This window comes from Hippopotamus amphibius, chromosome 4, assembly GCF_030028045.1.
Source record: "Hippopotamus amphibius kiboko isolate mHipAmp2 chromosome 4, mHipAmp2.hap2, whole genome shotgun sequence".
Taxonomy (NCBI): Eukaryota; Metazoa; Chordata; class Mammalia; order Artiodactyla; family Hippopotamidae; genus Hippopotamus; species Hippopotamus amphibius.
The window spans coordinates 84,233,335-84,259,161 of record NC_080189.1 but is presented as its reverse complement, the minus strand read 5'-3'; the positions used below and the strand labels follow the sequence as shown (position 1 = coordinate 84,259,161).

The window sequence follows — 25,827 nt, the reverse complement described above, 5'->3', positions numbered from 1 at the left end:
GAAGCAGCCCCTGATTTCTCAGGCGTTTCTCCAAAGGCTGGTAAGACCTACTCCTGCTTTGCAGTATAATGTTTGATATGTGCCTCTTTCATTAGCTCTCTTTTATATTGCATTTTTTACATTTAATTTCCTCTGCCTTTTAAAAGCAAAAATCAAAGTTTGAGCTATTTTAAAACATTAGGAGGGACTTCCCTTGCATTCCAGTGGTTAGGACTCCGTGCTTCCACTGCTGGGGGCCCGGGTTCAATTCCTGGTGGGGGAACTAAGATCCCGCAAGCTACGTGGTATGGCCAATAAAAAATAAATAAAATAAAACACTAGGAAATCTAGGTTTGAAGAAGTTAAAATCACAGAGAGATCACAACTGTTTAATAGTTACTTTTTCAATGGAAATCCAGTCACATCTGCCTGTGCTGTTACATAAACCATTACTTGGACATTCACACTCTACTAGGAACATGATATATTACAAAAGAGAGAGGGACTTTTAAAATCACATTTAATTTTTAACACAAACTGTGTTGCACTAGTACAGAAATGACCCCTTCATGCACAGATAACTTTAGCATCTACCGTTATGAAAGAGGAAAAACTGTACTTTTCTTGTTCCCTCTACACATTGGCAAATTTTAAGTAACTCTGTGCTCTCGGACGCCAAGGCAAGCCTGTTTTGTCTTTTTGGATTTCCACCACAAAGGTTGATCTGTGAAAATGAATACTGGAGATATGAAACTATGTAGGGCCATCTTTACCTGGGATTACTTCAAACTGTGCTTAGGCAAAAAGCTTGGAAGATTTCTTCTAGAAACCTGCTGTCAATATGGAAAATAGTTCACTCTTTCAGTTTCACAGCAAAAAGGGAAAATAAAAACCCAAAAGGCATTTAAATAAATGCTTTTCAATCCCACGCACTGTGTTAATTAGCTAACATCTCATACAGAACAACATAACCATCGTTGGCATGTTTATTTGTATGTAACACCTATAAGCATATAGCATCTACACTTGAAGTGTATTTACAAATTCAACAAAATATCTACATATAAAAAGCCTTACTTAAAATTAAACTTGATGCAAGTTATGAGAAACCAATTTATTGGCAAATGAAACTGAGCATTCCTTCAACCATAGGTTGTTATAGAACTTCATATTTGGAAGGAAACCATTTGAAAGATATTATTTATGAATATGGTAGAATACATCGGCTTATTTTCCAAATGGCAGATGTAATCCCTTTGACTGTCGGCCTTGTTAGCACGTGTCAGATTTCTTAGATTCTGCAAGGCATCCATGCAATTTTTATACACGTTGTTCAATGCTGCAGTTTCAAAAGCTGCCACATAGATAAAGACAGAGAAAAATGTATTCCTGTGGGTGTGCTGTTGTAAGCTTTTAGTTTTGGAATAACTTGGGTTTTGTTTTTCAATTTTCTACCAAGTTGACATCTTTCTTACCGAATGTGACTTGTTTTCATAGGAACCATAAAAGACCACAAAATCATCATTTGCTCCAGTTGGTGATAAAGCGTTTCCTTTCATACATATGGGGGAAAACCCTCCTTAAAATGAACTGTCTTCCTAATTTTATTGTCATAGTTCCTTTTCTTCAGCATTGCAGTTTTCATGAACGCCGTTTTTTCAAAGTTACTTTTAGACAATGACAGTAATCTAGGACTTCAAGTTGACCGTACCAAATAATACAGAAGGCAGTACGTTGTGGAATGCTTATTGTCTGAAGGCACTGCATGTGTCTTGCCCTGTGCTTTCTGGAATAATTTTTGAAACTGAATTGGAGTGATCTGTTTGGGATTCTCTTGGTCTGGCACAAATGCCAAGATGCATTGCAACACGCATTGTTTATGCCTAAAAACCACCGAACAGAGAGAGGATGTAAAAAGTAGAACACTGTACCACTGTAATACCTGGACGATTAAGAAGTCTATGGAGTAACAGGAGCAAAGAGCAGGTAAGAGAGTCTCAGTAAGCATCAGCAAATGCACCTGTCATAATTAAGTCATTTAGCAAGTATATACTGTACACACTGTTCCTAACAGTCTCCCCAAAAGACTGACAGCTAGACATAAAGTCACCAATTTCACGACAATGTCCACAAAGACATTGAAGTTCTAGAGAATACTACAGTAACACTCTTGACAATGAAAATGGAATTCATATTTAGGGGTTCAGCAGAGGAGAGTATAAACAAAGTATCAACCTATATTTGAATAACATACACAGGTATATCCTTTAAAGGTGTAGCATTTTTCATGCATCCTATTGAACTGTATCCCGAAGAAGGAAGAACGTGATCTGTTGATGATGCTGTATTATTTTTATCAGTTCTTAGGAAATCAAGATTACCTATGTTGAATGAAAAATGAATTTTTCATTTCATTACCTATGTTGAATGAACTTTGCATTGCAGTTCACATTAAGATTTCATTTGACTGAGTTATGTTCTTACTTTGACGGTTCTCATCATATGAACACACAGAAGAACATAGACTTTCTGCCTTGATGTTCATAGTACGAGAAGGTAGACAGACCAGGGCTTAAGATAAACATTTGAGAGAAATGGGATATTGGCAAAGAGCTCAGAGATTAAACAAAGGAATTCATGGCGTTGACGGGAGATGGTGCCTCTGAGCTTTCGTTTCCTTCAGCCGGTTCTTTCTCTTTCTTACCACTGTACTGGCCAATAAAGGAGCCGTCCTCATTGAACTGGCCATTCACCCCCTCTCCATAGTCAACTAGGCTATCATCACTATCTTCCTTTTTCACAGTCCTGTCTGAAGGTGTTCGACTGCCTTTTTTTAAAGGCTTGTGGTCTTCTGCATCGCTGGAAAAAAAGAGAAAAATTTTCGTCAAGACTGGCATTTAGGTAAAATGCTTCATTCTCCAAGGTCATGCATGCAAATTTTGAGAAAGCATTTGGCGCCCTGAGCTTCTCTAGAGCAATCTAATCATCAGGTGGCCTCCAATGACTGGGATGTGGTTGGAATGAAAGCCAAGTGCAGAAGTGGTTTAATCATGAAGTCTTCGGTAGGTGGATGGCTTCAGTGGGTGCATGTCAATATCAGTGATGGATTCTGGCTCCTGACTTGGAAGCAATTCAGAGATCATCACAAGCATTACAAAAGGAAGAATTGGGAAAAGTCAAAAATCATCACTATTTCAATAGAATTTGAAAGGGGGTAAACACTTAATGGCAAGTAGAGAAGTTAGTAGGTTAAACTGAGTAATATCTCTGATTCCTTGAGTATGAATGAAGAATGATTTTGGTTAAGTGTGAAACATGGATTTTTGTTTTTCTGAGCAAGAAGCAAAATCCTGCATCTCAAATCATTTCGTTACTGAGTGCAGGCCAGACTTGCAAACTCGAACCTTACCTTTCAAGAGACCTACACATTCCATTAAAAGGATGCAGAAGAAACAAATGAAAATAGCCTAAGAAGAAAAGCAAAATCCTTATACTGATCGTATATAGTATTTTTTCCTGAAAGAATTTTAGTTAACGGGTAAAGACTTATTAATTTGGGGAGACATACTTTAACTTCAAAGCACTGCATTTGTACTCTTAATGGCCTATCAGTATATTCTGAAGAGTGTGAGGGATTCCCAAACGTAAAAGCAAACATTGCCTGCCCTCATCTTTACCCCACTCCTCCCTCCTCCCAAGTGAGCTACGCAGCCCATCCACGTTAGATGGGCATCTGAGGAGCATAGTTTAATAAAAACGTATAGGACTCTCTCTCTATATATTTGCCTACGTCTCTGTTGAACCGCTAAGCACAATATCTGCAAGTAGCAGAGTAATCACGATGTATTAGAACAATCACTCACGCGGTCATGGAACTAGGCATGCGCACCAACCTCGTCCTTACCAGGTAACATTTGGTTTAAAAAAAAAGAAAATAAGGTAATGACATCTTTTGTATTCTTTCAAAGAACAAAAGTCCAAGGCAAAAATGGGAAACATAAACAACATTAGTAAAAAATAAAAAGATTTTATGTAAAAGACAGGTCCCATGTGCTGCAGTATCTCACCCAGGAATTTGTGCTAGGATTTCATTGCTGCTTCTCCTTCGAAGAGGAACTTTATTTCAGCCAAGATACAAATATTTCATGATGCACAAATATTCTGGCTTTCTGGCCAACACTCCCTGCTAGGGTCTCCAATTTTTCACCAAGAAGAAAATTTCAAGACTAGAAAATAATACTGGTTTTACATGACATTGGCATATGCTATGGAAAATTACCTGTTTTAGCAATACATGAGTGCTCATCACAAATTAAATACATGATACTATTGTTTTACTAAACAACTGGGGAGGTATCACAGAATCCTGGGTGGCCTGTGTTTGGGGCACTTTAGGGAACTTAGCACCCAGTCTCCCACCTGTTGTAAGAATAACTTGCCCATTTTTGGAATTTAATAACCAGCTCCTAGGCTGTGCTTGAATACTTCCTGTGAAATATGGCCCATGACTTGCTGAGACACTTAATCCACTGAAGAGTTCAATAATGAGCAGAACTTTGTCACCTAGATGCCAACTATTAGTATTATTCTGCTTTGTAGAACCAGTGTTCCAAGGCGTACACTACAGAAAATTCTAGTCTATGGCATTTCTCTGACCCAGCCAGCCAGCCGGCCAGCACACATCTAATAAATGTTTACTGAGTGCCTACTCTAAGACAGAATGTGCTAGTCACTGGGGATAGAGCAGCAAACAAAATAGACTAAGACCCTGACTTCACTGAGCTGACTTCTAGTAGGGAAAATACAATCAGCAAATCTTAAAAATTGGTTATAGAGTGTGTCAGAAGGTGACTAGTGCTATGGAAAATACGAAGGTGAGAAAAGAGGATGGAAGATGTCAGGGAAGGGGATGGAAGGTTGACATTCATATAGGATGTCCAGAAGAGGCCTTGTCAAGAAGTGATGTCTGATCAAAGACTTCAAAGGGTTGAGTTAGCCAGGTGGATAGCTGGAGGGAGAGCCATTAAGACAGGAGCAGCAGCAGTGCAAAGGCCCTGAGGTGGGGCAAGCCTGTTCTAGGAATGGCGCTCATGAGGTTTGAACTGAATGAGAGAGGGAGAAATATTAAAGTAAAAAAGGCGATAGAGCTAGATCAGGGCCTTGTAGAACTTTGTAAAGATTCTGTCTTTAACTCTGAGTGAGATGGGAAGTCATTGGAGAGTTTTCAATGGATAAGTGACATGATCTGATTTACATTTTAATAGGATTACTGCCATCAGGGTTACACAGCCTACCCCATAGGGAGAGGTTGGTAAAGTGCAGCACAATTGGGCCCTGCCCATTTATGAGGTACTGTCTGTGGCTGCTTCTGCACTGCAACAGAATTGTAGAGTTGCAGCAGAAACTAAGTGGCCTGTGAAGTCTAAAATACTTATTACTGGGCCTTTTACAGAAAAAGTTTGCCAACCCCTGTCCTAGGGGGCCTGGGGGATTACTGCAATAACCCAGGAGTGAGAGGGCTGTGACTTGGGCCAGAGTGGAACACGGCGGGTGGTACAAAGTGGCCATTATAGAGATATTTTGCAGGGAGCACCAACAGGATTTTCTGATGGACTGGATATGGAATAACAGAGAAAAAGACAACATCAACACTTTTGGTTTGAGGAGCAGGAAGGATGGAATTACCCTTACTCTGGAGCGCAGAATGTTTTGGCTGGAAGGTCAGTGGTTCACATTTGGACATGTTCAAGTTTGACATGTCAGAGGAACCACTCCTTTAATCATTTTATGAGTCTAGTATTACGCTGATATCTAAAACCAACAAGAACACACACCAAGAAATAAAATTACAGGCTAATCTCATTTATGAACATAAATGATGAAAGAATCCCAGAGGAATCATGAACAAATAGAGTTTAGCAATCTGCTAAAAAGATAATACATCATGACCAGGTTGAGTTGCATTCCAGGAATGCAAGCTTGCTTTAGCATTTAAACACCAATTCATATAATTCACCATTTTAGCAGAAGAAAAGAAAAATATTTTATGATCAGTAGATTTAGAAAAAAGCATATGGTAAAATCCAACACACATTCACAATAAAACTTTAATATACTAGGAACAGAAGTGTCTTTGTTAATCCAATTAATTGTGTCTGTAAGAAACTTTGAGTTACTGTCATCCTTGATGGTTAATGTTGAAAATTTTCTGTTTAACACCAGAAATGACAATTAGGAGTTCTAATCAAAACTGCATTGGAGACTCGAGGCGGGGGAGTCAAGGAAGGGAGGGAATATGGGGATATGTGTATAAAAACAGATGATTGAACCTGGTGTACCCCCCCAAAAAAAAAAAAAAAAACTGCATTGGAAGTACTAAGCAATGTAATGAGAAAGAAATAGAAGGCATGTGTATTAAGAGAACTGTCATTCTTCATAAATGATATGATTAGGTATGTAAAAAAATCCCAAAGAACCTACAGGCAAACATTAGAATAAAAAGAGAGTTTAGTAATGTTGCTTAATACCACATCAGCATAAAAATAAATTTTATTTAAGTAGTTGCAAACAATTGGAAAATGAAATTTAAAAATAATTCCATTTAGGATACCATAAAAATATGAAGTAGATGAGAACAAATCCAACATGAATATGTGTAAGGTCCCCATGAAGAAAATGAAACTTGCATTCAGAGCTATTAAATAAGAGGTAAACAGATGGAGGGATATACCATAACTATGGTAAACACGTTGACTTTCTTTCTATTACTCTTCAGATTCAACTTATTTCCAATAAAAACACAGCAGATTTTTATGTGGATCTTGGCAAGCTGATTCTAAGATATATATGCACATGAAAAGGGCCAAGAATATCTAAAAACTTCTGGAGGAAGAATCACAAAGTTGGAGGACTTGACCTACCACCTATCAAAACTCACTCAAAGCTACTGTATTAAGACAGTGTAGTTTGGAGGCAGAGACAGACAAATTGATCAGTGGAACAGAATACCAGGAGATCTTTTTGGCTTTATTCCTACATCAAATTTTCATGCTATCATAACTGGAATCATTTTTAAAATCCTATTTTTCAACTGTTTGCTGGTACAAAGAAATATAATTGACTTTTATGTTAATTTTGTGTCAGACAACATTAGTAAACTCTCTCATGAATTCTAATATTTTCCTGCCAATTCATTTGGATTTTAACACACACAATCACATCAGTCATGAATAATGGCTAGCCAGGAAGGGGCTCCCTGGAAACATCCTCTCCAGCTTAATGGCCATAGTGGATGAGAACCTACAGCAATAGGGGCTGTGCTTGAAAGAAGAGAAGTAAGGAAAAGGGATGCTCTACCCACAGACAGAGTCTTTTCAGAAAAAGCTGTTCAAAGGCAGCTCAAGATCTTTTAAAGACTTTTTAAAAGCGGTGTGATGTAATGTTCTACTTTAGCAATTAGAATCTGGTTAAATGAGAAAAATGTATATGAGGCACCAGCATAGTACCTGGCATGTGATCTGTACCTAACAAATTTAAGTGTTCATCCACCTGCCATCACACCTCTTCTTTCCACTCCAGACCCCCACCTCAGAGAGATTTTTTTCTAAGAAATCCCTTGTGTAACACACACACTTAGAACTTCCCAGATGTGATGAGCACTGACAAGTCTTTGTCGAAGCTCTGGATGAGTGTTTGCCTCTTTTCAACTCAAAGATGAATTTTCTAATGAAAGAGTAAGTCAACTGTTTTTGACATTATGCCAAGGGAAGATGCTTGGTCAGGTTTAAGTATGAAAGGGTAGTTTCCAAAATGAGAGGAATTTAGAAGTTACAGAAGATGACTGGAAAGTCACATCCTTATTTAGCTATACAGTATTCAAAGCTTAAAAAAAATTCATCCACATTCTTATAAGAATTTTTTAAGGACAGGAGGTGTCAGATATTCTTAGCCTAGAATGTCAAAGATTGAACCAACTTCAAAATAAGTAATGAAACAGTCATAAAATAGTATGTACAGCCATAAAATATATTTTTGATACTTATATCCATGATTATCTTTATCCATGGCTATAAGTTGTACAATGGAAAGGAGTGTTCAAAACTCAGCTCCTGCATCACTTCCCTCTGGGAAGATTTCTTGTACCACCTCCTTCAAGGTCATGCACTTGGCTTTGGCTTCCCGCCCCTGCTCCCTTGGAGCCTCAGCTGTATCCCTTCCCTTTCATAGCAGTCTTCGCACTATGCTCAGATTGTTCTTTTACTTCCCTGTATCCCTTACTAGACTATAAACTAGTGAGATAACATTCTATTTGTTTTAATATCCCCACAGCCTAGCATACGGTAGGCACTCAATAAAGATCGGTGGAATGAATTCATTGTAAAATAACAATTAAAAGTGACAGTGAGTAGTTTAGAAATTCTTCAAAATTCTAACTTTAACATTTTTTCATTTCTTCTTGATCAATTTTATGACGTCAGACAAAGCATCAGAACATACTCTTTCCTTTCTCTTACCCTAAAGAACGAAACTTAGGGAGTTCACTTTTGTTCAGCAGCACTGTGTTCAGGGGTGTGCACACAGAAGGTATTCACTGAATGTCTGCTGAGTAAAATGAGGCAGTGATGGATACATCTGTGATCATCGGGTCTGATTTTCCTGTGGCCACGCCATGCTGCAGTTTTATTGACGTTCATGACCCAAACACTCCCTCTAAAAGTCCGTCATTATTTAGACTGCTCACGTAGCAGTTGAGGTCTGTGAGCAGAATAAATCTAAAGTATATAACAAGTACAACGCATCTTCACATCATCCAAACCTTATGAGATGGGTTAGCAGACTCGCAACAGGGTCATGTCCATGTGACAGGGCTCCTATACCAAGAGCCTCCATTTACGCTGTGAGTTCAAGTAACCACGGTCACTTGGCTTATAACCTATGTTCATTCTGGTTTTTAAAGGAATGGATCTAAAGAAGAAAAAAATACTTACACGGTTGGTTGCATTGTTTCTCTGATTTTTCTATATGCTAGTAAGGATGCAGATCCTACTGTCTGTATAATTAAAGAAACAAACAGAGAAAGCTGCAGGCTTCCACCAGAGGGTGACTGCTTGGGGACAGGTGTTGGAGTGAGGGTACAAGGTTACAGCACATGAAAAAAATATAAAATTTGGTCACTGAAGTTCCATCCCTCTTTGCACTATGAAATACCTGCTGGCTCAGAGCCAACCATGTAGAAATGGTTTCATCCTCAAGCCTGAGAATGAACAAATCATCAACAGAACTCATTTACATTTAGGCAATAGCCTTAATTTTGTGTGTGTGATCAGCATATTAATTGAGTTTCAGGTTGAAAAAGAATGAGAATCAAGAAATAATACAGAGCTCAAAATTCCATAAGTTGCAAAGTCCAGAAGGTTCTCATGATTTAGGGAAGCGAATGAGATTTAAATGCATCATTAAAAAATTCTATAATAAACAGTTGGAACCATTTTCATTCACTGTGACATCTATGAAATGAAAGGTCTTTTAATTTTTTTTCAGTAGAAAAGATACCAAAGAGAAAAAATTCTGAGGTCGTGTTGGGAAGTCACAGGATGAAGCCACACCTGTAGCAAAGAGTGGCTGGGTGTTTTGGGAAGTGATTGCACTTGTGGGACTGTCTTTATGAACTTTCAGCTTCAGTGAAAAAAAAAAAAAGAGTTGTGTTTCAGGTTTAAGACACCCATCAGAACCTTATTTCCTTTGGCAACTTCCAGATCAGTGGAAATACAAGTAGTTTTTTCTTTACACGTGAACCAACAGGTTTGCATTCAGAGGCCCAAGGAAAAGTCTTTTTCTACTGAGAAATTCAAGGCATAAGCTAAAGACAGCAATCTGAAAATGCTTCACAAACATACCACGTATGAATTAACACCAAGACAAAGAAATATGACCAAATAAATGTAAACACAGTAATAATCAAGTCAGTAACCAAATATTTGCTATGTACTGCTCTGAAACCCTACATCACATTAAAACTCATTAGTAGAGTCTGTAAAAGAGCACAGAAATCAGGAAACTAGAAACCTTCAGAGATCCTCTCATACTTGAACAACCCTATCATTTTACAGATGAAAAAAAATGACAGATCAAATGCCAAATCTAAAGAAATCAAGGGTAATGGCTGAGTTGAGAGGAAAACTAAGTCTCTTGATTCCAGATGAGTTCACATTCAACCTCAATTTCAATCAAGTTTTAATGGAGTAGGCAGGAGAGAAAGTCATATTAAATCAGATCAAGGTTTTACATCACTATAAGAGCAAGTTGACATTTGAGACGCATGGAGTAAGCAGTACATTGTCAGATTCATTCGGGCATGATAATGTATAAGAGAAATCCATCACTATGTGAAGAATGTATGAAGTGCAGTGGTTTGTTTTCAGTTCACGCAAATACACAATTTTTTTTCAGGCTATCTTAAAGATCTAGCTTTAGCACAATAACTAAGGTGTGCATATCCTGGGTAGAATTCTAGTCACAGGAACATTAAAAATAACAAGTTATTTAGTAATTATGGGCTCCCTTGCTTTACAGGAGAAACGTGTAGAAGAGTGAATGAAATCAGCAAAGATATCAACTCACCCAGTGTAAGGCCTGGCAACCCTAGGCTGCGGCCCTCTGCAGGCTGCTTTAATGCGTTCTAAAACCTTGTGGGTGGACAGGTGGGGATGCTGTATGAGGCTGTCACAGCCTTTCAGTCTCAGAGTCAACACCTAACAACCCTCCCTAGACGGTTTTCTGTATCCTAAGACACAGAATTCTGAAGAGTTTTAAAAATCATAGTCATCCCCTCTGAAAAGGAGATCAGAATGAAAGCTGAAGTGCCGAGATGCACAGGCAAAACACTTGTATTTGCCTGGAGAGTGGTGTGAATCCAATTTTGTAAAAAAATACATGGTTTTCTCAGTCAGTTCTCATATTTCTTATCGTTGGCATTATTTTGCCCCTTGTGATGTTGACATGGAAATACCAAAAATGAGCTCTAGAGACAGGTAAAAATTAGGACTATATCTTATTTATAAAGATCATCTAGCAATCACAAAAGTGACATACTTTATTTCACCTAAAAGCCTTTTCTTCTGGCAAAAAAATTTTTATTATCTTTTCAAAGTACTAGCAGCTAACATTATTAATAAACTCCTGCATCTCTCATCAACTTCATTCATTTCTGCTCTTATTTTTATTATTTATTTCTTTGGAAATAATGAATATCATTAGGGTTTATTTTACAGTTGATCACTGAATAAGCGATATGAAAAAAAGCCTCAATACTGGCTTGGTGCACATTCAAAATATTATATTTTATATATTCAAAAGGCTTATAGAAAGAAAGAACACAGTGTAAAGGCATTTGATTAAGAGATACATTCTTTTCGAACACCAAAATCCCAATCTTTTAAATGAATAAATATATCTTTTGTTTCTGTTTTTAAACATATCTAAAATAACCACTTATCTCTCTTTAAAAAGACCTATACCCCCTAGGCAAGAACATCTTTGTTTAAAGAGTTTCTTTCTTTTTTTAAACTGTTTAGTGCATAGGTTACATCAAATTTGTCCTTAATGACGGAGTGAGGCCAAGAATGTTTTAACAAAACCCTGTGAGTTAATACACTGCCTCCAGGGTTGTGATATTTCTTAATAAACAGCTTCTAAAACAGCCTAGTCATCATTTCATGATTGATAGAAGGGGGTACAGGTACTTGTTTTGGAAAAAAAGCTTTGAATCCAAGATGAAAAAGAGTAACATCAATTTTACAAAAGCACTGCTTAGAGAATGACAGGGATAGTTTGCTTTACAATGCAGGTTTTTAGTGTCTTTATTGTTGTTTTAACTCTTATTCTAATACACCAGCTTTGCTATGTTGATCAGTTACAGCAAGGGTCTCTGGAAAATAGGATAGAGTGGAAGATACTCCATCTCCAAACCTATCACTAAGATGGAAATTTATTTTTTAATGAAAAGTGAGATTATTTTAACTGAAGGATGTGTAAACATTTTGACACGCAAGTGTTTCTAAGCTAATTTTTGAGATAAATGGGAAATCCCAGGCAGAGGGCTGAGTCCCATTCAAGGAGACTGAATGTGGTATCTGTGCAGGGCAGGCAGGATGAAGGGTGGGTGAGAAGCAGGGGCTCACCTGTATTCTCCAAAAGTGCCGTCATCTTCCTTCATAGGCTGGATTTCAGGATCTGCATGGGCATCTTCCTTTTCTTTAACTAAAAAAATTCCAAAATGACTTTATTATCTATTGATTCTGTGTTTCCTTATTCAAAGTTTTTAGGAGTACACTCTATAAGATATACAGCAGTGGAAAATAATTCTATACACCATAGATGTTTTCGGAGGTAACTTAGTAGAATGAATAACTTAGTTGAATTAACATACGAAATTGACTTCATGTAATAAGCATTTTGGCATGAGTCTTTTACTCACCTGCTAAACTAATAAGTCTTAAGCTTCTAAGATTTCCCTCTATTTTACCAACCTACCTATTAACTATATTCCTAGTTACAAATTGTCTTTGTAAATCTATTCTTTTGCAGATTTTTCTCTGCCACTGAAGGGGAAATGGCTAGATAAAGAAAATAGGAATGCACTGGATCCACTAAATTGAGCAAAACATTAACCATATAGGGAAAGCACAGCATGATATCAAGACTCAGTTCATGCATCACTTCCTCTAGAAAACTTCATGTACCTTCCCCCTCTGCCTGGTGGTTTTGTGTTACTTCAGCATCTGTGACTCATGTGAAGTCTAAGGAAGCAGAGTCACTAACATCTTCAGAGGACTACTTCATTTGCTTCCCCAAGTGTCTTCTGATCCTTGGCAATGTTGAGGCTTCCATTACATACAAAGGAATCAAAAAGTGTTTGAACAGAAAGTTCAAATGTATGGCTCTGGGAAGATACACTTATTGCAATCTCTGTGATTACTCTCATGATTTCTTTTTTAGTTTAATGGATAATCATCCAGCATTATACAGCAATCTCAATCTTTCTTTCTTACCTGGATATTTACCACCTTTGTTTCTTCTGATGAAGCAAACAATCAGCAAAATTAAGATCAGGAGAGCAACAGCACACATCAGACCAATGAACCAGCCCTGAGTCGCTATATCCACCTGGCGGCTTGCCATCGCTGGAAAACAAATCAACAGTGTCGGTGCAAGTGGGTTAATAGGGAGGTGAAAACTGTTGCAGCCTCTTGTTGTAAAAAACTGCCATAGTGCATGAGCTTTTCTATATTTTACATGTGGTCCCACCTTGGAATCTTTCAGTTACCAATCAGGAATTACATAAATACTTAACTTTGAAAAATCTTCAATAATTAAAAAAATTCAAATAGAGAAATCTGACCGCTAAACCGTTCAATGCTAACAAACCCTGCTGAGCACTGCGTTCATAGTTATTTTCACTATATATTTTCAATAGAAACACAGTCCCAAACCAATTAAAAATTTTACTGTTCACGGGATAAGTTGTACATTAAGTACAATGATAAGAACAGAAGACCATTTTAAACAGAACAGCAAGTATACATCTAATGGAGTATTTTTCTTTCAAAGGAACCACTTTGGGAGGCTAAAATATCATTGTAATGATGTTGCCATTTTCTCAAATGTTTTGGAAACCTTCTGTTGAAAAAGAGAACTTTCCACACATGAAAACTGTTCACATAAGATAACGAACCTTGTTATTTTATATAACATCTCAACTTGCACTCAAAATATTACTTAGATTTGTTTTTCATCTCATTTGTTATTCATCTCATTTATAAGAGTTGGTTCCAAAGGATTTGGGGAAATTTCTGAAAAATCCTATTTACCCTCAAAGTATCAGTATGCAGTATTTAATATCATTCAGGATCTCATCAAAAGATTTCAAAATATATCTTGAAAAAAAGTGTATATATCTTGATCAGTGGAATCATTACTGGAATAAGTGGCCAGCTGAAAGAGAAAATACTCATTCACATGTATACATATTCTTTAAGTCTTCATCTATTCTGTTTTGAGTCAAATAATGTGAAGACCCTTATTCAACCAGTCACAGTATACAAATTTCCTAAGAAAAACAGAATTAGCATTTCCGGTATTAAAAAGTGTCAATCAAATGGGACAAAGTGCAGCATCAATGGCTATTCAGACAAGACCATGAGAATTTGTTTAAAACACTGGTATGAATCTTTTTTTAAAAAAGGCCTTGATTTTTTTGCTCTTTTGACCATAATCAAGGTAAAAGGTTTTCTTCTTTTTATTCATAAGAATGCCTGTATCTCATTCTTTGAATTTGATCAAATTTCTTCTGAATCCATTAAACACAGCTGGGTTAGGTGTATGTGATCGCTGGATGCAGAAAGAAGCATGGTGACACATATCCCAGGTTCTGCTCTATGCTGTAAACATAGCACCTCATTGCCTTTTTTCTCCACCCAAAAGAGAGGGAGAAAAATGAAATGCTTAAAATCAAGTGTGAAAAGGAATGTGAAAAATATGTGGATGTGTGTTGAAGAAATAAAAAGAGAAGCAGAAATACATTATCTGGAATATAAATCAAATTGCCAGTAGCCTTTCCCCAACAGCCCCTTGTGTCTCATTGCTTAGAGGGGTTTGGAGTTGTGTTGTCACTACACACAGCTGAAGTGTGAGGATGGGCAGGGCTCCCCTTCCATACATGTACCAGAACCATCACTGGGATGATGCAGATGAAAACAATGATAACGAGAGCTAACATTTTGAAACTGACTCTAAACTAGGCACTGGGCTAAGGGCAAAATCTCATTCAGTCTTCACAGAAATCTTTTGAGGCAGGCATGAGGAACAAACCCATGCTCAGAAAAGGTAAAGACCTTGCCTGAGAGTTGGAACTTCATGCAAGACTGCAGACTCCAAAGAACAGGGTACCAGTCACTCTGCATGACTGCTATAATGCATTGATGTCCAGGCATCACCTCTTCAGAAGTCTTTACAAAGAATACAATGTTATAGGGACTTGCCATTGTTTAAATATTTTACAAGTCCATCATTACATACTCTTGGGCAACATATTTCTGTCAATTCACACATGGTCTTTGATTGCGTACATTTTCTTTGAAACGGAACCAAAAAATCAACTGGTATAATTTTATGGAGCATTTGGTTGAAGTTTCAGAGTCCTTGTTTTTAATATGCTTAATGAGTTACAGCCCTGTAATAAACAGTATCTACATTTATATTTTTCATCTAATAAAATGCAACTCATAAGGGCAAACTGCAATACGATCCTCAAGTATTAGCACAGACCTTGTCTTATAGGGATGGTGACTGTCAAAACTGAACTGCCCACTGGCAGTTTGCAGCTATGCAACCATGCACAGAGTAGAAATGCTTCTTGACAGTTGATAAAAGAACATCAAAGTCAATGGATGAATTGAATTTTTGCCCCTATGTCTAAAGAAAAAAGTATCAAATATTTCACTACCCCATTTATTTAAGGCTGGGCAGACACAGTATGTTAAGAGATGCTTGTGAATGCATGTGTGTGCAGACACACACACGCACACACACAAGTGCACCAGAAGTTGATATAAAACAAAAATAGCTCCTATTGATTTCCCATCCATATAAAAAAGGGATCTGAAGCCCAGAATGACTATAAGAGGCTTCACGTGTTCCCAGGACATTCCAAAATCATCTGAACTATAGATGCACATACAAACCCAAGTCATGGCCACCACCGTGCATCTCACACACACACACACACACACACACACAATGAAGCCTCTGAAGCTTTTTCTTCTTCAATCTGAGTTTCAGTGGGTGGGTAATAGTAGGATTGGGTAGGAGAGTGACAGAGGACTGTCCCTTTATTTAAAACTTTTACAGTAAAATTATATTCATATATTACTCAAATAAGCCATAGAGCAATACATTAAACAGACGAATATAAAGAATGTGAAAACAGAAGAGAAGCCAGGGGCATGAAATTGATTTTGTTTCCTAGAAGTTAGTCTTAACAACAGCCTTCTCTATCACATTGCTTGTTGTCTCGTGTTTAACCTGTGCTCTGTGGGAGCAGGTCTCTGAGGAAAATGTCCTTGAGTACTTTGAATAATAAATATGGAAGACAACAGACTCACCGAGTTAGAAAACAAACTTAAGGTTACCAAAGGGGAAATCTGGGGGGAGGGAAACATTGGGAGTTTGGGGTTGACATATATATATACTGCTATATTTAAAATAGATAGCCGGTAAGGACCTATTGTATAGCACAGGAAATTCTGTAATAACCTAAACGGGAAAAGAATTTGAAAAAGAACAGATACATGTATATGTATAACTGAATCACTTTGCTGTACACCTGGAACTAATGCAACATTATAGTCAACTATACTCCAATATGAAATAAAAATTTTAAAAAAATTTAAAACATGGAAGAAAAAGAGTGAGATAAATAGCTATTTTTGAAGAATACATTATGTATAAAAGTGTTCTGTTCAAAGAGTTAAAATAGAAATGTTTAGAAAGGCAAAACAGTGATCTTGGCCAAAGTTTGGAGGCAGTTGACCAAAAAAACCCCACAACTCACTAAAAAAAAACCCCAAACTGTTAGGCCCAGTAAAAGCCAGTCTGCTTTAAATCTTCTGTAAAAGGAGAGAAGAGACACAGTGACTGAGGGAAAGAGGGAAGAAAGCAAGAAGAGGAGGTGAGATCTTCACAAAAGTGTGGGTAAGAAGCACGGAACCAGGACGCCACCTCTGGTCTTGTTCGATTTGTTCTTCAGTGTGTGCCACAGGACAAAAATTAAGAAACAGACCTTAAAAATCCAGATTATCAAAGGCAGAGAAGGTGTCATGCTAAGAAGATGCATGAAACAAGCACAGGTGAAGGTCAAGTCTGGGTTCCTGAAATGAGCAGAATTCAGAGAGAGAAGCAGCTCGTTCACGCGGAGAGTTAAAAATGCAGCCTGGATGGTACGTTTCCACGCCAAGTGCTGGCACTCACACCTCAAACCCTAGCCGGAGGACCAAGAACCAAGAGCAGCTGTCACCCTGGAGTTCATCCCGACAGGACAGACGTGGAAGCCAGGAGAACAAGGAAGTTGCATTAACCGTATCTGCTCCTAGAGGTAATATGTTAACTAAGGTCACTGGGGTTTAATGGATACTCATTCTACTTAACAGTTATATTTACACATCAAAGGTGACAATAACTGGTTGTGGCCTTGTCCTATTTCTCCGTCGCTGGCACACAAGCATGGCGACCCATGACGGTTGTTCACCTCGAGCTTCTTGTACTTGCCAGCTCCAGCTGTTACTGCAGGTATACCAACACTGAAGACATTTTTTTTTTTTTTCTAAAGACACATTTCATATTTTCTCTGTCCTATAAAAGGACCAAAAAAAAAAGAGAAAAGCCACAACTTGATTTCGTGGCTGGAATCTAATTCTCACTAGATCTGCAAGGTGGGAGTACACTGGGGCCATGAGGGGTGCAGAAAAGCTGGGAAGGTGTTCCAAGTGCTGAACGGAGTGGTCATTTTTGAGACAACCTGTTCCCCTTGGGATGTGGGCCTCTGTGGCCCTGTGCAGTGGGTATAGTGAGAGCCTCTCCTCAGTGCGGAAAGGTTGAGCTCTCCTGTGTTCTAGCTGGGTGACAGGGCAGGCCCTCTCTCTCTCATTATTGGCCACTGGCATGGGGTATAAGTGGGTAACAACACTGTCTCCTTCACAGGATTGTTGTAAGGACCGAATGAGAAAAGCCAAGAAAACCATTCAATAGGACGGATTAGGGCTAAATAAATGCTAGAGCTGTTACTATTATTAGCATTCTAGCTGTCTATGGGCAGAATATATACTTGAGCTTTTAGTATTTTGAAATGAAAAGCTCTCTATAATAAGAAACACCTTGTCACACTAGCTGTGAATGGACACTCCTTTTTTATGTTTAAAACAGTATTTTCCTAGAATTCTGTACACAACTGGATACGAAAATACAAAAAAAATTTTTTTTTCCTTAAGCATTATGATTTTAGCACATTAATAATTTCATAAGGCAATTTTTAAAAAATTTTATTGGCTATGTTTGGTCTTTTTTGCTGTGCGTGGGCTCTTCATTGCCGTTGCTTCTCTTGTTGCGGAGCTCGGGCTCTAAGCACGTGGGCTTCAGTAGTTGCAGCACATGGGCTCAATAGTTGTGGCACACGGGCTTAGTTGCTCCGCCGCATGTGGGATCTTCCTGGAGCAGGGATAGAACCTGTGTCCCCTGCATCGGCAGGCGGATTCTTAACCACTGCGCCACCTAGGAAGCCCCTCATGAGGTATTTTAACAATACCTTTATTTAATAAGTTATTGACTATTACCGTTGGTTTTTTCTTTTTTAAAAAACCACTCACGTTTGTATCTTTTCTAAATTAGAAGAAATGATTTTAAAAATCATAATGCTTGGGTAAGGAAAGACATACAAAAAACCATTTTTGCCTATGGGTTCTACAGGAAATGTAACATTTCCCTAAGAATGTATGAAGTGACCGAATATAACATGGTTTTATGTATCACAAAATGAACACATACCCCACAACCCTTCTTTAAATCGAAGCAAGCGGGGGATTGTTTTCCATCTTATGAGTAAATATGAATATCCTTGCATCTTACAAGAACATTTTTCTTTATTTTAGAAACGTTAACGTCCTTGTGTATTTTGATAATGTTCAGGTAACTAAAATATATACAGGCAGTCAAATATGGTATGATAATGAAATACATGAATTGAACAATTTCTTGTTCTATACCAGTTTAATATTCTTTATATCAGTTGTTTAACCCAAACTGCAGGGTTCTGCTGGGTTACAGTCCATTTTGACATAAAAATCTGTGACTTTATCAGAGTTATTTCAGCTCTAAAGCATTTCAAAAATTCCATCCTAACTCCGAGGGAAAGTTTAGATGTACGTGATGTAAAAATTGAATCACCTAAATCATGTAGGTAAAGAATCATATTTCCCTCTGGTTTTGTAATGGTTTTGGCAATAATGTGATTAGAAGCTGATGTGCTCAATTCTGTAATTCACTTTGTATAAAGAGCAGAAGACAATTAAAAACCCAACTCCCCACCCAACGGAGCCTCAGAGAAAGACATGGCCCTACCCACAGCACCGCTCCACCAGCCCGCCATCTCCACCTGGAGCGCCAGGTGGCTCCACCTGCGACTGGGAGCCAGAACTGGCGTGGTGTGCGCCACACCTGGGCCTATCTCAAACCCATCCTCTGAGCTCACAAAACCAGAGGCCCCCTCAGCACCAACTCGAACTTTGTATGCTGTTCCTGGCATTCGACCCTTTAACCCAAAGAAGCTCCGAGAACCATTTACAATTTCTTTCCTCCATTCTTCTTTGCCTATGGAAATTTTGCAAAAACAACACATTTGAATATTTTAAGGGAATGGAAGTCACTTAATGCTTCAAGAAAGGAAAAATACTTTATAAGCTAAAGACAAAAGCTAGGGTGCTTCAGTTTATCATTTTAGATTATTATAAATCTAGTCATGTCAAATAAATCAATGAAAACAAAGAACTACATGAAAATGTTCTCAAAGAAAAATCTACTCGATACCAGATTGCATCTTAATTGCATATATTCCCATTGGATTAAATCTTTTTAATATAAAGGAAGCTTCTTGATCTGTACCTTGCCTTGTGAAATTATTGTTTCTCTAATGATATCTTATATCATTAGATATCTAATGATACTTATAAAAAGAATTGTTACACATTAAATAGCTTGATCAAACTATGGAAAGAATTGTTTTTTTAAGATTCACAAGATGAATCTTTTGCTAAACTTAATGTCTGCAAATTTATCCAAGTTATAGATTCAAACCTTTCCCAAGTACTGGATTTTCTAAACCCGTGGTTTTTTTTCTTAATATTTATTTGCATGATAAAGGCCTAAACAGAAAGCTGGACTATATCGAACATTTTATCACAAACATTCATTGGCCACCAAGCTCATTACGTGCAGAGCACACTTCATGAAGGAGGGGGCACTGTGCTCTCATAAACTGCTGAAAACTAAAGCTGCCCCATCTCCTGGTAGCTATGGCCAGGATGTAGCAGAGTGCCTGACTTGGGAATCCATTAAACACTGAAATATAATTATTCATCACGACTCTTGTTTACAAGTCGTAGGTAAAGAACAGTGTTAAGTACCACAATCTGAAAATAATATATGCAATGGAACTTATGTCCCTTGTATTTAATAACATGAACCTAAGAGATTCCTAGTTATGTATAAAATATATAGGTTGATGGTTCACTCATTTTTTCAGATACATCTGATTCATTTATTTGGATCAAGTTATTTTTCAAGATGATCCACAGCACATCCTGGAAATGTTCTCAATCTCTTCAAATGTAACCCCCAAATTAAAAACTGGGTAACAAAATCATTTCTTACTGCCAGCTACACCATATTCAACATACAAGTTCATGTGCTCTGGCCCCTCATATTCCCAACTGATATTGGCTGAGGTCTCAGCAGCGGCAGTAGTGAGTTTGCTGATCCTGGGGTTTACGGCTTGGAGTGAATATACAACAGAAAAATAAAACAGACAGACGATCAAATTGCAAAACTATACACACACAAAATGTAAAATAAGTTTAAGTCCTCTGAAATTGTTCAAGTAAAATGAAAGTAGAATTGACTGTTGAAATTTACGGTTCGCTCGACTTCACTTTCATTACAGAAAGGGTTTTCATTTCTTAACCTACAGCGTCAGGAAATAAACGAGTAATCAGAAATAACGACGCGGGCTTCCTAGGTGGCGCAGTGGTTAAGAATCTGCCTGCCAATGCAGAGGTCACAGGTTCGATCCCAGCTCCAGGAAGATCCCATATGCCGCGGAGCAACTAAGCCCGTGTGCCAAAAAAAGAAATAACGACGCACACTATTAAAAGGTACGAGGTCTGTGATGTGGGTCCTGAACAGTGTAAACTGTTGTCCGTGAGAGACTGTCCCAGGGAACATCAGAGTCTCCATTTACTGATGTACAGTGGTGGTGGTAGGGGGGCTGCCAAACAAAGCTGGGGGAAGAGGTCACAGAATATCCAAGGCAGCAAGGTAAAACCCACACTAGTGGCTGCTTTTCCATGCTACTTATCGTCTCAGTGTAGGTCTTTGAGGAATTTGTGTTGGGATGAGAAAAAGACACTCCTTAGAATAGCAGCTTCTGACTTCTTTTGAGCGACACATTTCTTTAAGAATCCGCCTCTAGGGAGTTCGGGGACCCCAGGTGAGGAGCACCTGCTCTGGAGAAGGGTGGATAGTTAGGGCACACTGGAAGAGAAGCTGCACAAAAAATGCCCAGCACCCTTTATCAGAAGCGAAGAATCAAGAAAAAAAGGAAGAAGAACTATCTCACTTGACACACCCCAGAGAGCAAGACAATCTTACCTGCAGAGTGTTTGTTACATATCATGTTCTGGAAAATCATAGTGCAATCTAAACGACTTTCTGCAGCACCAAATTATGGAGGCTACGCGATGCTGTATGCTTGCCACCCAGTTAAGATGACATCTACAGTCATTAAAAGCTGTTATTTGTCTCCCTGAGCCTGACAATTCCATCAGCCTTACCATAACAGCCTCAAGTAAAAATGACATATTTACAGCTATATTAACTTGGGTAATTAAACAATGATAAGATCAAGTTATTATCCTAGGGAAAACATCCTAGGATAGTAAACCAGAAAGCATGAAAGGGCTTACTCAGACTCTAAAATTAAATTCCAAAGTAGGTTACATAATTAAGAAGCTAAAGCCCTCTACTGCAGCAAACTAAATGAAACAGCATGTCTCAGGATCAAAAAGAGAAGTATATTCAAGAAATTCAACGATGCACTTGACCTCTGAGATCTAATTCACCATCACATATTGCGTGCCCATCTGTGCCCTGGGTGGGAAACAGCAGAAAATAAAACTGATTATGGAATTACATAGAGTCCTTTTGTGGATCTAACAGAGTTCAGTTGTCTGAGGTTCTCCTCTTAAAGGAATAATAGGAATATGATCAATCAATAGAGACATATTTACAAAAATACTAATGAACATGTGTGTAAAACATCAGTGGCAAAGAACCCACGCAAAACATTACTTTTCTTTAAAAATTTTAAGGAACTGAGGAATTTAGTGTTGGTGTAATTATGGAGGCTGTTCAAGGCACAAACATATCTTCCAACAGAAGAGCAACTCACTTATTCATAAAGACACCCAGAGAAGAGAGTGCAATTTCCGAAGGTTATGCTGTTTGGCCCCTTTTCTCATAGAGAATTCTAACCCTCCTGACTTTTCATCCCCACTCAAGCACTTACTGAACTAATACGCACTGAGCACCTATGACGTGCCCGGCAATGCCTCCTGGGATGTGCTAGTGCCATTCCTCCTCTAGGTTTTCTTAAGTCTGTATCTAATCTCTCTTCCTACTCTAAGTCTTTTTCTGTAGAGTTCACGAGTATAGTTACCTATGTTATAGCTTCCTAAACTATATCTCTGATCCTTTTACTTCCCTGTTTCAAATGTGGATGCCTTACCTCCACTCACGGATGGACTGCTGGGTATAACCCAAGCATCCTGTGGATTTTTAAACCCCATGACGTTGCTTATGCCCCCTCCCAAGAATTTAAGCAGCCCACCCCCTGACTCATCTGCCAAAATTCTATCTGTCCTTCAAGGCTCAGTTCAGTATTACTTTCTTTGGGAAGCATTTCCTGATCCTGTTTGGCAAAATGAATGGGCCACTCCTCTACACTCAGATAACATCTTACTCAAATTCCATCTATTTTCATTCTTTTTTTCCTGTGTTGTCTTACCTGCCAGATTGTAAGCATATCAAAGGCAGAGTCTGCCTTACTGTCTTAACACACAGCGCCTTAAAAAAAAGGCTGGCGCTTTTTATGGGCCAGATAGACATAAGCTGTTGAATTGACTGAACTTTCTATAGTTGGGGATTTGAGGTTTTATTTGTTTGTTGTTTGTTATGTTTGGTTTGGTTTAGTTCAAGCCAAATAAAGTTATGAACTCTAAGCTTGATTTTTACTCACTGGCCTTGTTTCTTGACCTAATTGGTAGCTTTGGAACAGACTCTGGTATAATGAAACAGTGAGAATCTGAGCACAGAGAGGATTCACCACCAGCACCTCAGTGCCCTCCTCTGCTCTGTCCTGTTTGACCACAGTCAGCTGCTAATTAGGTCAAGAGCCAGGTTCAGTTCCTGACTTGCCAGTTAGTTTCTCCCTATTCCCGTACCCCAACTAGTCACCTCACAAAAGTGTCCTGATGACTGGTCCCAAGGTGAGACAGACAGTAGATAATAATCCACAGATATAACAGTGCACACCCACCAGCAATGCTTGGACCATAAGTCAAATCCATTATCTGTGTGTTTTCAGATCATTTCTATAGATGCCTTCATAAGTCTGTTTCCTAGAACTCCAGACCCTGAAGTTATTTAAAGGGACACAGAAACTGAACAAAGGCAGCCAAACAACTATAATTTCTTACACCAATATTGAGGGTTTTGACCAAAGACACAGACCAAGATAAGTGACTCCTGAAGATCTCGAGTACCTATTTCCATGCTTGAATTGAGGAAAGTGGTAAGGAAAAGGGTTAGCCTGGCATCATACAGCTAACTGAACTCTCCTGGCTTCTACTTCATGGTTTAGATATTTGTATATTTGAAAGCTCGGGTTTCATTCACATCTCTTAAAATCTGTAAGAAAATTTAAAAACGTAAACTCAGAGTCATCTCTTTTTCTCTTTTCAATCAGATGTGAATGAAAATCTCTAGAGGCTGCTGTTTCTATAGCCAAGGATATCACACTTGTTTTCTCTCAATGGTTCATCTCTTACTTATTCTCTTTCATGCTGCTTTAAACTAAAATATAAAAGATATATTAAAATATTAAAATTGGGAAGGATGGTGGAGAACTTTTATTTTTCTTGTCTCCTGGAGAGTCCCTAAACTACATGAAAATGGAAAACAGAGAAGAGGCCAGAATTCATTCCTAGATTGAAAAAAGGAATATTTTTAAGGAAGGAAAACCCAAGGAAACAAACTATTCTTGAGCTGTTTAAAGTCTCATCGTGGTAACATATCATTATTTTATGCAAGCAATGTTTACTTACTAGAACACTATTAAACAAAACAATATAGAAAAGAAGGTTGGATTTAGCTTTTTAAAAAAAAATTTAAACACCATTTTTCTTTTTATCTAAGTTTCACCAGATTTCAACACTGGGGGCTTCAGGAACCTTCTGAGACTATTTTTGCTGGTTTCTATAATCAGAATTAATTCGTAATTCAATTTAGTAACATCAAATGGTAAAACCTCAACTATTTTAATTAAGATTTCTTTTAGTTTGTCTGAATTCATTAAAATCAGCAGGTGATTTTTTTTTTCCAGTGGCACGCATGTCCTCTTCCAATATGACAAGTCAATGGAAAATGCAAACAGCCCTGCTTCAGCTCAATTACTCAGCTACTGCCTCTAGGCAGAGTCCCAGTGACATGGCCACTGCACAGGGAAAAAGGCCAGGCTTTCTCTGGAACGCTTCCATGAAAGAGTCTAAGGGGAACCCAGCAGCAAATTATTATAAAACAACCAAGGATTTTAATGGATATCTAATCATCCCCGGAAAGAAGCACAAATATAAGATTCCCATCCTTCCACAATTCTGCGAACATTTTGAATATGTACAACTTTGTTCAAGTCTAAAAACACCTATAAAACATTGATGATTGAAAATGGTTACAGTTCTTATGCAATCATTCCCAAATCTACCTGATCTACATTTTATAGTTTGCCAAGACTCTGAATATAAGATTTGTAAGAAATGAGAAATACGATCAGGCCTAAGCTCCCAAGACTTGAACAACTTAGGGCAAAGCAGTTACTTCTTTTGGTCAACTTTTTTTCATTCCTATTTGTACTTATTTAGTCTGTCAAAGCCCAAGAAAATCCCTGGCCAGGGATGCTCTACATGAGAACAGTGCTCCGTGTGGCAGGGCGGCCTCTACTGCCCCCTAAAAAAGCTGACAGATCTACCAACAGCCAAGAGTCAAAGACTGGGGCATCTTTGGGTGGAAGACATACTACGACTCATTCAAGCACCATTCGCCCAACCAATCCGCATCCAGAGAGCTGTGGGCAATAAAGGTGAACACAAGTAATTCATTGTAATTGCTGGTTCTTCCCCAGGAGGAGGAGACTTGAGCAGTTTGGGGAAGACAGAAATGGAATAACACAGCTGAGCAGAGCAGGCGGGCTGCCTGAACACTCGCTCAGAGGAGATCCCACTGGGGAGACTTTCCGTCCCAGGCCAGCTGGAGGGTATGGCTAAGCCGAAATTCCACGTGGACAGTGTATGTGATGCCAGCAATGTGTTCACTGTGTCTAGGAGGAGTGCAGGTAAGTCAGATTAGAATGGGAAGCTCGGCTGATCAGATTTCTTACTGGCTGTTTTCATCACAAGATTAACATGTCTGAACCCTTCACAGATGGCATGGCCATCTCGAGGGTCTGTGGCAAAGGCACAGTTTGGGTCCTGTCTGGTCCAGCCACAATCGTTGCATTAAAAGCCAAGGTTAGGATTTGGACCTGGGATAAGTCTTGAGAATAGGTGGATTCAATGTGTGGCTTTCTCCTTGTAAAAAAGACTAGACATGAATTTTAAAGTCAAGATCTTTCAGGATCTTATCCTTCTTTCGGTGTTTCAAAGCTTATTTTATTTTCTCTTTTAACCCATGCTGCACTTCCCCATGGTTAACATG

The 25,827-nt window shown here is 38.3% G+C and overlaps 1 protein-coding gene across 3 annotated transcripts in view; it reads right to left on the bottom strand.

Annotated features, from left to right (window-relative positions):
* Positions 1-367: 367 nt before the first annotated feature.
* Positions 368-25,827, bottom strand: part of NRCAM (neuronal cell adhesion molecule) — a 311,821-nt gene continuing 286,361 nt past the window's right edge. For all 3 annotated transcript variants that reach the window (XM_057730323.1, XM_057730324.1, XM_057730325.1), the window contains 3 exons: positions 13,029-13,160; positions 12,159-12,237; positions 368-2,838 (listed from right to left, as the gene is read on the bottom strand). In XM_057730323.1, the coding sequence (XP_057586306.1) occupies positions 2,601-2,838; positions 12,159-12,237; positions 13,029-13,160 (449 nt within the window). In that variant the 3' untranslated portion in view covers positions 368-2,600. The remainder of the gene's footprint in view (positions 2,839-12,158; positions 12,238-13,028; positions 13,161-25,827) is intronic.